At 36.3% G+C, this 13,126-nt stretch overlaps 1 protein-coding gene across 1 annotated transcript in view; it reads left to right on the forward strand.

Annotated features, from left to right (window-relative positions):
• The first annotated feature begins 252 nt into the window (after positions 1-252).
• LOC114044784 (NACHT, LRR and PYD domains-containing protein 12-like) overlaps positions 253-13,126 on the forward strand; it is a 77,973-nt gene continuing 65,099 nt past the window's right edge. Inside the window, 1 exon segment of the mRNA XM_027864469.1 lies at positions 253-264. Coding sequence (XP_027720270.1) covers positions 253-264 — 12 coding nt within the window.

Here is a 13,126-nt window from a genome sequence, read left to right on the forward strand (position 1 = left end):
ACCCCATATGGGGTTGACCCACAGTTTAAGAAGCGCTGGGCCCCAAAATCAGTCTGCAAGAGAAAGAGTATCCTTAATTCAATGTCACTTAAAATCATTTTTTCTTATGTTTAGGGAGCCACCTTTCCATTAGAATCAGTTACTTGGAGAGTACTGTAAGGGATTGATGACATTCTTTGAGATGAGGGAGATATTACTCATGTATAATACAGTCACAACTCACATTGATTCCCATACAGGGAATTTCTGAGAATGTACTGCCAGGTGAGCTTTTGGAAGCAAGTATTGATCTGAATGTTATTAATTTCTAGTTTTACTCCATCTTCCTGGGGGCTTATTTCTGCATCTTGTATTGGTTAAGTTCTACTTTTGCAAAATAGCTAAATTATAAAATCATGATAACATCAGTACCTAACAGTAGAAAGTGTAGATGACAGTAGGACCATTTGGTTGGGACATCATGTCAGGAACTATAGCCTTGACATTTGAATGGCCATAAGATCTTTTCTCCCATGGGATTCATGTTTGTGTCTTTGGATATGATGCTGCTAACTAGAATAAACCACTCAGTAACAGCTTTCTGTTTTCCATGTCTATAGCCATCCAGAAAAGGAGAGCCTGGAATTTCCTGATTTCAGCATTTTTTTTTTCACTTCATTGGATTACATGTGTATGTGTTTGTGTTTTTATGCATGAGTTCACATGCTATTATACATGTGGGGTGGCTGTATTGAGAACCCAGAAGTCCTTGATTTTTCCATGATTGATTTGTATTTCCCCTTCTCTCATGATGTATAAGGGAATTTCCCTTCCATTCTGAGAGAATAAGAGTTTGTTTTCCTTTTCCCTTCTGCAGGCCCACCACAGCTGAAAATATTCCAGCTTGTTGCTTCTCAGGTCTCTACCATTATTTTGTCTTGAGATTCTCCCCACAATTACAGTTGGGGTGCTAAGCAATCAACAGCAATGGTATTAGCACTGCTGGAGATGAGCAGAGGTGAGGGGAGGTTGAAGAGTAAAGGAAGCAGAAGGAAGAAGAGAGAACACCAGCCCTGGCAATGACATGCCCTCCATTTATCTTGTTATCATGACACAGGGTAATTAGAAAATAGGCTTGCCAATGTAATAATCAGACAAGGCCCCTAAAACACCTGATTTGTAGTCAAGAGGCTTCACAGAAATCTTAGCTCTGTCACTTAATAGAAAAGGGATTAAATCCAGTGACATGGACCTTTTGCTTTTCTGCATATACGAGACCCCATTTCCCATCTCCATGCTTTTTATTGGCTGTCCCCCATGCCTAAAATGCTTTCCCTTCTCTCCTCTGCTTCACAACTTCTATGGTTTCCTTCCAGATTCACCTCAACTCCTACCTTCCTTAGGAGGCCCTTCCAGGTCCTCTTCCCTCTCCATACCTCTCCACACACCATTTTCCCCCTAAAATTTCCTCACATACACACTACATACACATATACATATATGTATATAGGCTTATTTTAGAATAGATTATATACATATATTGCTTTAAGCTGTACAAAATGCTATGTATATACATGCTTCTTTATGTATATATGTGTGTGTGTATATATGTGTGTATGCATATATACTAGGTACAATTATTATAACCATTTTAAAGATGAGGAAACAGAGGTTTACAGTGGTTAAGTGACTTGCCCAGAGTCCTAGGGCTAAATGTCTAAGTCAGGACATGAATGAAGTATTTCTACCTCTAAGTTCACTGTTCCCCACTACCACTTTGGCTGCCTTGAAACACTTATTTGTATCTTGTCTCCTCCAGTAGTAAGTGAGTTCCTTGTGGGCAAGGACAATTTTTTAAAATTTCCTTGTATTCTCAAAGATGAACACAGTGTCTGGTATATAGTAAGTCCTTCATAAATGTATTTTGATAATTATGAGCTGTTATCATGCACTTATTATATGACGGGCAGCATGTTAAATTTTGTGGATATCCTACCCAGAAGGTGATCATATTGTAATGGGAAAGATAAGATGTCCCCAAAATTAAATATATCTTATATTAAAATATAAGATATATACAGTGTGAATAGTAGATATCTTAGAAGGTATTCTGAGTCTCCTTCAGAATAAGGCATTTGCCCTAAGTCTTGAAGGAATCTTGTCAAGATAAAAGGCAGAGAGGAGAAAGAAAAAGACAAGCAGCCAAGTGCAGGAAAAAATGAGTACAGAGAGAGTCACAGCAAGGAGATCAACATGAAAACTATTATAATGTTTAGTGTGTGAGTAGATGGGAAGCAACCTTAGTGGGGCTTAACAACATTTCCTAGAGAAGTTAATAGTGGATGAGTGAATTCTAATTGATTAAATATCCATCCATTCATCCATCTATCCATCCATCCATCTATCTATCAATCAATCTATCTATCCCTTTGCAATCTGTCTCTTGCCTTCCTACCCAGGATCATTGCACATAAACCTCATATCATTTACAAGTCTACCAGTGATCTACTTTCTATTCTTCATACTCAATATTTATCTTTTCAAAATTAAATTTGTTTTTTCAATTATAAAATATTTTTTCTCCTGACCATCTTGACCCAGTCTCCAGTATATAACCCAGAGTGATCTACACGTAGAAAGCCAAGAGATAAAGTCAGACATCCCTGATATCCTAGAAGAAGATAAGAGAGGAAGAAATCATAGTGAGCCTAAAGCATAGATATGAGACAGACTTTGTAGAAGAACTCAAAGCAAAGTAAGTAAAGATGAGGCTCTCATCCCTTCCTAGAGGAGGAAAAAGGTGGGGGGAAGACACCTCTGTAAGACAATGTCCTCTAGGGATCATGGGGAATATCTCAGATTCTATACCAAAGTCTTTGCTAGGTTTCTTTCATTTTCCCAGCTAAAGGATTCCTGAATCCAATCTGTCTTCTGAAAGAAACCATTTGTATACAAATTTCAATCAGTGAGGAATGGACATAAAAGTATACTTATTCATTGGGTCTCTGTCACTAGAATAGAGGCAGATCTGAAGTACTTTAAAAAAGATGAATGGGTTCGCGTGTGTGTTGCTTTTACAAGTGAATTTGTGCCAGCCTATGCATGTACTGCCTTTGACAGGAGAGTAAAATTAAGACCCTATTTAGAGTAATTACTTTGTCTGAGCTCATCTCCCCTGGTGCTGTGATTATCATGTCACCTGTACAAGACATGATAGTCTTAGGATAGTCAGACTTGTCAAAGAAGAAGTAAACTTTTTTTGAACAAGTACAAATGAGATTAATGAGAATTCCCCTTAGCAATGATAAATGAATTGATAAATAAAAGCAGTTAGGATCAAAGGGAAGAGAAACTTTTTTAAACTCCTGGGAATGCAGGTATCAGCAGGATTACAGGCAAGGGAAAAATAGATAAATTAGAAACTCAAGGCTAGAGGACTACTGAGACTATGTCAATGACTTGCTGTCATCACTAGGCACTCTAGGAGGGGCCCAAAAGGCTTTTTCTTATTCATTACATTTGACAAATTCACATGCCAGCCTTTGCCCTATCTCTATTTCAAAGTCAGTCAGAATTACCAGAAACACTTGGGATATCCTCAAGTGCCCTTATAGAGAAATGAGCTATACATTGTGAACCCAGTAAAGTCTCACTTCCCTTAAAAGGAGAAACAACATTTAAATGACTATTGTGTAGAAAGTCTTCAAACTCTTCATAATGAGTGCAATTGGCCCCCTCCCCACACCTCTCTGAAAACTATCTTGTTTCTAGGGGATACAGCATGATACTGTGAAATAAAACATAGTCCAAGTATGTGAGGTTGATTACATGGTCTAATATTTACTAGTTGTATTACCCTGGACAAAGCCCTGGACAATGAACTTCAACTTTCTCACCTTTAAATTCATAAAATTCTATGTATAAGGTTGAGGTTGTTGGGAAGAAAACACTTAGCAACCCTAAAAGCATTATAGAAATGTATATCATTGGTCTGGGAGTTTCAGGTAAGCTGATGGCTAATACACAAGTCAACATCCCTCTCACAGAAAAATCTCACAAAAGTAATTTTTGTATGTTGTAAAAAAATAACAAAAAATAGAGAGAAATGCCTTTTAATATCACAGCAGAGAATATTAAATATCTGGTAATCATCCTATGGAGACATGCAAAATTTATATGAATTAAATTATCAGTAATCTGTCAAGAAATTAAAGAAAGGGAGCATAATGTAGAGCAGTGGTGTCAGATTTAAATAGAAACAGCAGCCACTAAAGATCCAAAGGATCATCGTCCGAAAGGATCATTGCTGGCAGCATATTGACTTAGAAATGTACATATTAACATCATCTATGTTCTATTTATTGAACATAGGCAGCTAGGTGGCACCAATAGATGGAGTGCTAGGCCTAGATGCAGAGGTTCCCAAACTTATTTGGTCTACCGCCCCCTTTTAAAAAAATTACTCAATATTCCCCTGGAAATCTACTTTCTTTAATCCTTTAATTTTTTTTTAATTTGCATCATTTCAAACCACTACTACCCCCCTGGATCATTCCAGTGCCCCCCAGGGGGCATTATCATCCACTTTGGGAACCTATGGAGCCTAGAGTCAGGAAGACTCATGCTCCTGAGTTCATATCTAGCCTCATACACTTATTAGCTGTGTAACTCTGGGCAAGTCACTTAACCCTGTTTACCTTAGTTTCCTCATCTTTAAAATGAGCTGGAGAAGGAAATAGCAAAACAGTCCAGTATCTTTGTAAAGAAAACCCCAAAAGGGGCCACAAAGAATCTATTATGATTGAAATGACTGAACAACAACAACAATGTTCTATTGAATTTTTATTTGTTTTGTTAAATATTTCCCAATTATATTTTAATCTAGTGGTGGCCCTAGGAAGTGTTGCCAGACATGTCTTTGGCACCTCTGGTATAGAGTTTGGTCTCAGCATCAGGATGTCTTCAGTTTAAGTCTGTTTCTGTATCATATTATCTATGGGATCACAGGTAAGTCACTCAACTACTCAGTGTTCTAGGCAACTCTCTCACTATACAAATTGTACAACAGTAATGTCTTGCTATATAAGAGGAAATTTCCTCCCCAGGCATTCCCAATACTGGTGAAATCACAAGCCAATTCAAAATAATAATAATGATAACAATGGCTAGCTTTTATAAAGTGCCTTAAAGTTTAGTAGGTGCTTTACATAGCTCATCACATTTGATGATATAACAACTCTGTCAGGTAGCTGTTATTATTCCTCATGTAGAGATGAGGAAACTGAGGCAAGCAGATGTTAAATGATTTGTCCTGGATCACAACAAGTAAGTATCTGAGGCCAGTTTGAGGTTTCAATCTTACTGACACCACATCTAACATTCTACAAACAGTGCAATCTAGCTACCTAAAACTGAAGACTCATTTTTATTCATGGTTGCGTCAAGCTAAGAGCCAAGATAATAATCCTTGTAAAAATAATCTATGGCCAGACACTGATTCTGATCAAAATACCAATGGCAAGCTCTATATAATTAGACAAATAATCAAATTCATATGGAAGAAACTATTAATTCCCAGGGAAATAATGAAATGAAAAACAAGGGCTTTACATGCTCAGATATCAAATTGTTCTACAAAAATAATACTTTCCAAAACTTTGTCTTTTGTTAGGGGACACTCATGCTTAATGGCTGGAAGATGAAATGATGATACTTTGAAAGCAGAAAAAGAAACAGTTAGATAGGTAGGAGCAGAACCAGGAAAACAATGTCAAAAATAGAAAGAGACTGGGAAATATCTGGTCTGAGGCTTGGGGATGATTGATAGTGTCAAAAACCACAAAGATGTCAAATAGGATGAAGACCAAGATAAGGGAATTGGAGGTAGCAATTAACAGATTTCTATAACCTTGGAGAAAATACTTTCGGGAATTTCATGTGGTAAAATGTCAGGTTGCAGAATGTTATGGAATGATGGATAAGGGAATGAAAGCAGACTATTTTCAAGGAAAATAGAATGGAAAAGTTATACAGGACTTTCAAGAATTTGAGAGGATGCCAGGGTTACTACCTTTTTTATTTTTTGAAGGATGAGCGTACTAGGGATTGTTCATAGGCAGTAGGGAAATAGCAGGTATATAAACAAAGACTAGATGAAAGTCAGAGAAGGAAATTATCACAGCAGTAAGCTTCCTGAGGGGAGGGGATGAACAGAAAATTAAAGGAAACAGTGGATGGGATGGACTCAAAGCAACCATTAGAGGGGTTAGTTTTGGTCAGGTCATCTTCCCTGGATCTTGGAACAAAGGGGAACAAAGTGGTTGATGAGGGCAGGGAGAGGAGTAGAAATGTTTAGTTGTGGAAGAGAACATCGACATTGACTTCTTAGTCAAGTAGGAGATGAGATCCTCTGCTGAGATGTAGGTAGTATGCTAAGACTAGAAAGTTTGAAGGGTTGCTGTGGGGAGTGTGGTAAAGAGTCAATAGGAAAAAAATAAGCTTATTTCCAGATGATATTATGTAAATGTATAGAGGAACCAGTCAGAGTGGATGTGATATGCTCCACTGGCATTCATCATCATCATCATGGAAAATAGGAGATGGTTGATGGGCATCCCTGAGGATTGAAATATGTCAGGGTGTGTCAGACAATGGGATAAAGGAACAGGGATTCTAAGATAAATAATATAGTATATTTCAACTTCCCAATAGCAGGGTAAAAGTTGGGGCAGTGCAGGGGTAATAGCATTAGAGGACACGGAAGGTTAAAGAAGATGGAGGTGATGGTGAAGAAGACATAGGCTTTGTAATTGAAAGCAAGGAGGGAAGACATAAGAATATATAGTTTTGAATCATGTTCAAAATCATGAAGTTTCTTAGATGATAAGATCTAAGATTTGATTATCTCCGTGGGTAGGGATGAAGGTAGAGTTTATGGGACTTGAAAATACTGGCAAGGTTAAAGGAACATAATTATATATAATGAAACCTGGAGTTGGGGTGAAAGGTAGAACTATGTGATAGATTTTGATCTACTTTAGAAAAATGGTGGAATGTCCAGGAGTCTGGTACATCATTAAGATTAAGTTCTAGACTAGCTGATACAAACAGATGGAGAAAACTGCAAAGGAAAAGTTCCTAATGGATGATAGCTAATGGAGGGTCTAGAGGTGACACTGAGGAACAAGGGATATGTGTGTGTGTGTATGTATATATGTATGTGTGTGTATATATGTATATATACTTCTTGCTACAGTGTCATCCCCATCATGAGAAACATGAGGAACACACAAGTAAAAAAAAGAATAGCCAAAGATGCATTGTGTTCCAGAGGGAGCCACAGGATAGATAGAGAAAGTCTTAAAGATACTGCGATGTATAAAATGTTTGATAGACATAATTTCTGGGTAATTAATAATTTTATTAATCGTGCTAACAAAGCAAGTTCTCTCTCTATTTATCTCTGTGTCTGTCTGTCTGCTGTTAAATGAATTATGAGTGTCTCATGTTGTCTCAATATTGAGTCTACAGTATCTTATTCAGGTGCAACTAAGGATAATCCCCTGACTCATACAACCTCAACCTTACTTTAGGTCTTCATCTCCTCCCTTCTGAATTATTATGATACTTTAATTTTTAAAGTTTTTATTGGATGTCTTCTATTTTTAACAGGATCATAGTTATCTCTAGTATCCCACTCATGCAGAAATATCCTATATGATAAATAGTATTAAAAAAAGAAAAAGAAGAGGAAAAACAGAAATCAACAAAACTTATCAATACTTTAACAAATTTGAAAATGTGGGCAATTTGTGACTCTTGTGGACTTTGTTTCTCAAAAAGTTATCCTTTATCTTTGTAAATTTGTTACACTCTTTTTTGTGTGATTGTTCTTATGAATTACATTTTGCAGTTATTCTGTTACAGAGAATATTGTAGAGAACAATTCAGTTATTTTCTTGACTCTGTTTACTTCACTCTGCATCAGTTCATGTAGATTTTTCCAAGCTTCTCAGTACTCATAACATACATCATTTCTTATAGCAAAGTAACATTTTATCATATTCATGTACCACAATTTATTTAGCCATTCTCCAATCAATGAGCATCTGCTTTGTTTCTAATTCTTTACAATTTCAAAAAATGCTCCTATCAATACTTGCTGTACCTGAGGAGTTTCTTTTTATTGATGGTTTCCTTGGTGCATAAGCTTAGCAATGGAGTCTCTGGTTAAAAGGGTATGGGTATTTTATTTGCATTTTTATGCACTTCATTTGAATAATTCCAAATTGCTTTCTAAAATGGTCCCTCAGGTCCACCAACAATGTTTGAGTGTGTCCATAATCCTACAACTGCTCCAACATTAATGTAATTTTTTGTCATCTTTGCCAACTTTCAGGGTGGAAGGTGATACCTCAGGGTTGTTTTGATTTGTGTTTCTCTTATTAATTTGGAGCATTCTTTGATATAGTCATAAGTATTTTGTAATTCTTTTAAGAGTTTTTTGTTTATGTTCTTTGATCATTTATCTATTGGGGAATGGCTATTATTTTATACACACACACACACACATATTATATTGCATACACACTTATGTTTGTTCTCCTTGGTTTGTTTTCCAGTTCAGTTGTTTTTACTATGAAATATCTTATATTTTCTTCTATTTTTTAGTCTTTTGAATTTGTTTATAAATGTGTGTATACATATATGTGATAAGTGTGTATTGGATACCAAACCTTTATCAGAGAAATAAATACAAACATTTCCCCCCAATTCTACCACTTCTTTTCTTACCTTAGGTGCATTAATTTTGTCTGTGAAGAAGCTTTTCAGTTTAATGTAATCAAAGTTACATATTTTATCTTTTGTATAGATCTGTCTCTTATCAAGAATAGAACTCCTGCCTATAGTTGTGAAAGATAAACAATCTGATTCTCTTCTAAGTTAAAAAAGTATGGGAAAACTGGAAATCATGTACAAACTGTCCCAAAGAGCATAATTTACAAATTATATCATAATTTATAAAATGTATCATATCAGGTTGGGGACTTACAAGTTTTCAGCGATCCCAAAGTAGTCTGATCCCAGCGTAATTTCTGATGGGTATACCCCTAGTCTGAGTTCTGCAAGTTCTTAACCTGAGCAACAGTAGACTACTGCTGGACTTATCCACTATCAGACAGATGAAAAATTCTGCTGGTTTACAATAGTGGAACTACAGGCTCCCCTTTGTTCTGGGATTCCTGTCCTGGTTATTCCTTTGTAGGCTTCAAACTGGGTTAGAAGCTGGAAATGAATCCCTGATCTGCTCCTTACATCAGAGCCATGCTGTTCCTGTTTGCATCTGAACCTGCTCTTGTTTCACTACATAGACCAAGACCTACACTGAGGAAGCTAGGAGGAGGTAAATTTAGTGAGAAGTGGGTTCAATGCAGCTTTCCTCCTCAGTCTGCCCTGGGTCTGTGACCAAGAACTGGTTTATGGGCAACAAAACTGCTAGTTGGTACCTGTTTCCATCAAAGTACCTTGGTATGGCTCTAGGGGTGACCAACATGTGTGTGTGACCTCTTTAACCCCTGATGCATATTCCCCTGTGATTAAAATGTTTAGCTACTGTTCAAATGCTATGTTTAGCCTACTGGCTAAATACTATGTCCAGTCCATAGACCTTCTTGTCTCCCTATGCTGACCTGAGTTCTAAAGATAATTGAGCATGACATTTTTTTTTAAATTCTCCATCAGGATTCATTTTGATGTCTTTTCTAGATATGTTTGGAGGACTTTTGGGAGGAGCTTGTTGTATTTCTTCCTGCTACTTGGACATCTTGGACTTGGCTGTGTTTTTCCTCATCCTTTCTTACCTTACATATCTAGGGAAAGATTTTATAAATCGAAAAATTTCTATAATCTGTTGCTTACAAGAAACAGACTTAAAATAAAGACATACTAAAATAATAATAATGGCTTGGAACAAAATTTGCTATGCAGAAAAGCTAAAAAATGGAATTACAAATCATGCTATCAGATGAAGCAAAATAAAAATTCACAACATAGAGATAAAAAGGAAAATACATCAAGTCAAAATAAACCATCATCAACAAACCAATATCAATATTAAACATGTATGTTCCAAATGCATTAACATTTAAATTCTTAAGGGAAAAATTAACTTAATTACAAGAAGACAGAGACATTAATACAATAGTGGAAGGAGATTTTAACATGCCTCTTTAACATGTCTTTTTGGACAAGTTGAAATATAAACAAGAGGAAAAAATGTAGAACTAAACATTTTGAAGAAACTTGAGGTAAAAGACTTATGGTATAGTCTAAACAGGTCTGCTCAATAATATACATGTTTCCAATGATGGGTCTCTCAATTGGCCCACCCATTCTGGAAAACAATTTGTAACTATGCTCCTGTGCACTTCAAGGAGGGGGAATGTGTCTAAACTGGTCCTCCAACTGCTTTGGTGTTGACTATTGTGTTATTTGGGTGTTGACTATTGTGTTATTTCAAGATCTACTAGGAACCTTACCTTTTTTGAGTATCCCCAAGTGCTCTGATAGGGAATAAAATCTAATCACTATACTTCTAGTCTGAGCTCTGAAAGTTCCTGACCTGCATTTGGGTCTGAGCAACAGGCTTATTCAGCAGTTGCCCAATTTGAAGCTTTTGTAGATGGCTATTGAATTGTCTGACTTGGAACTGTAGGCACCACTTTGGTCTGAGAGTCATGCCCTGAATGGTTATTCCTCTTCAGGATTCAGGCAGGGCCAAAAGTTGGAACTAAGACCCCAAACTACTCATTGGGTCTGAGACACTCTGCTGCCACTTGCTTTTGAACTTGGTCCCCACTTGATACAGAGCCTAAGACCTTTGACCATGCCTAATCCTGGAATATCACCCCTATGCATAGGTCTGCTACTCAGTTTGAACCTTAAACATACTAGAGCTGTATAAAAGGAGACAGTCAAAGGAAAGGGGAAACATAAACTCCTCTGGCAATTCAAAAAGGCAAAAACTGCATTCCTCAGGGGTTGAGACATCTCCCATCATTGCCATCACTTATTGGGGTACAGTACTGAGTAGTCTATTTTACTTAAACTAGTTCTGATGCATTGTCTGGGTAAGGGAGACTTTGTATAACTACTAGGCGATCACTTTTATCTGGAGGAAATTGAAGTAAGTGAACAATAAGTTTCAACCCACACATCAGAAAGTCGAACTATCTTTCCATTTGGTTTTCTTTCAAGTTTGTTAATCTCTACTTTGATTTTTAAGATTTCTAATTTGGTGTTTAATTGGGGATTTTTAATTTGTTCTTTTTCTAGTTTTTCTTTTTAGTTGCATGCCCAATTTATTGATTCATTTTGTTGATGTAAATGTTTAGAGATAGAAATTTTCCTCTAAGTACTGCTTTAGCTGCATCCCATAAATTTTGGCAAGTTGTCTCATTGTTGTCATTTTCTTGAATTAAATTTTTGATTATTTGTATGATTTGTTCCTTGATCCATTTGTTCTTTAGAATTAGAATATTTAGTTTCCAATTAATTTTAATCTATTTTTCCATGGCCCTTTATTAAATGTAATTTTTACTGCATTATGATTTGAAAATGAATCATTTAAAATTTCTGCCTTTCTGCACTTGATTGTGAAGTTTTATGTCCCTAACAATGGTTCCCAAACTTATTTGGCCTAACACCCCTGTTTAAAAAAATTATTGAAGATCCCCCTGGAAATCCACTTCCTTTAACCATCTAACAGGTTTTTTTTGAGATTTGTGTCATTTCAAAATATTGCTGCCCCCCTGGATTGTTCCAGGGACTCTTGGGGGCAGTATCTCCCACTTTGGGAACCTATAAAAAACATGGCCAATTTTTGTGTAGATGCCATGTACTGCTAAGAAAAAGATACAGTCCATTCTATTCTTATTCATTTTTTTCCAGACATCTACTCATATCTAACTTTTCTAAAATACTATTCACCTCTTCACTTTTTTCTAATTTATTTTTTGGTTATATTTATCTAGTTCTGAGAGGGGAAAGTTGAGATCCCCCACTAGTATGGTTTTACTGTCCATTTTCTCTTGTAACATTTAACTTCTTTAAAAATTTGGCTGTTATATCACTTAGTACATATATGTTTAGCATTGATACTACTTCATTGTCTATGGTACCTTTTAGCAACATGCAGTTTCCTTCCTTATCTCTTTTAGTTAGATCTATTTTTGCTTTTGCTTTGTCTGAAATGATGATTGTTACCCCTGCTTCTTTTTTTTTTTACTTTAGCTGAAGCATAATAGATTATACTCCAGTCCCTCACCATTACTCCCTCTGTGTGTCTCTCTGCTTCAGATATGTTTCTTATAAACAATATATTGTAGGATTCTCATTTTCAATCCACTCTGCTATCTGCTTCCATTTTATGGTTGAACTTATCCCATTCACATTCACCTTTATGGGTACTATATATTTCCCTCCATCCTATTTTCTCCCTGTTTATCCTCCATTCTCTCCTTTCACCCTGTCCCTCCTCACCAGTGTTTTGCTTCTGACCACCACCTTCCCCAATCTGCCTTCCCTTCTATCAGTCCCAATCCCTTTCTCTTATTTTCTTCCTCTCCCAGTTCCTTATAAGGTAATATAGGTTTCTATACCCAAGTGAGTCTGTTGTCCCCTCTTTAATCTGATTTTGATGAGAGTGAGGTTCAAGCATTGCCCCCCCATCTTTCCCTCCACTTGTAATAAGTCTTTCCTGTCTCTTCATGTGAGATAATTTACCCAATTCTTTCTCCTTTCTCTCTTCTCCCAGTGCAATTCTCTTTCTCACTCCTTAATTTATTTTATACTATTCCATCAAAGTCAACTTATACCCACACCTTCTGTCTATGTACACTCCTTCTAACTGCCCTAATCATGATAAAGTACTTAAGAGTTACAAGTATCATCTTCCAATGTAAGGATATAAGCAATTTAATCTTATTAAATCCCTTAGGTTTTCTCTTTTCTATTTGCCTTTTTTATGTTTCTCTTGAGTCTTGTATTTGAAAATCTAATTTTCTGTTCAGTTTTGGTCTTCTCATCAGGAATGTTTGAAATTCCTCTATTTTATTGAATTTCCATTTTTCCCCTGAAGGATTATACT

The sequence above is a fragment of the Vombatus ursinus genome, unplaced genomic scaffold, assembly GCF_900497805.2.
Source record: "Vombatus ursinus unplaced genomic scaffold, bare-nosed wombat genome assembly UNPS02014775.1, whole genome shotgun sequence".
Lineage (NCBI taxonomy): Eukaryota > Metazoa > Chordata > Mammalia > Diprotodontia > Vombatidae > Vombatus > Vombatus ursinus.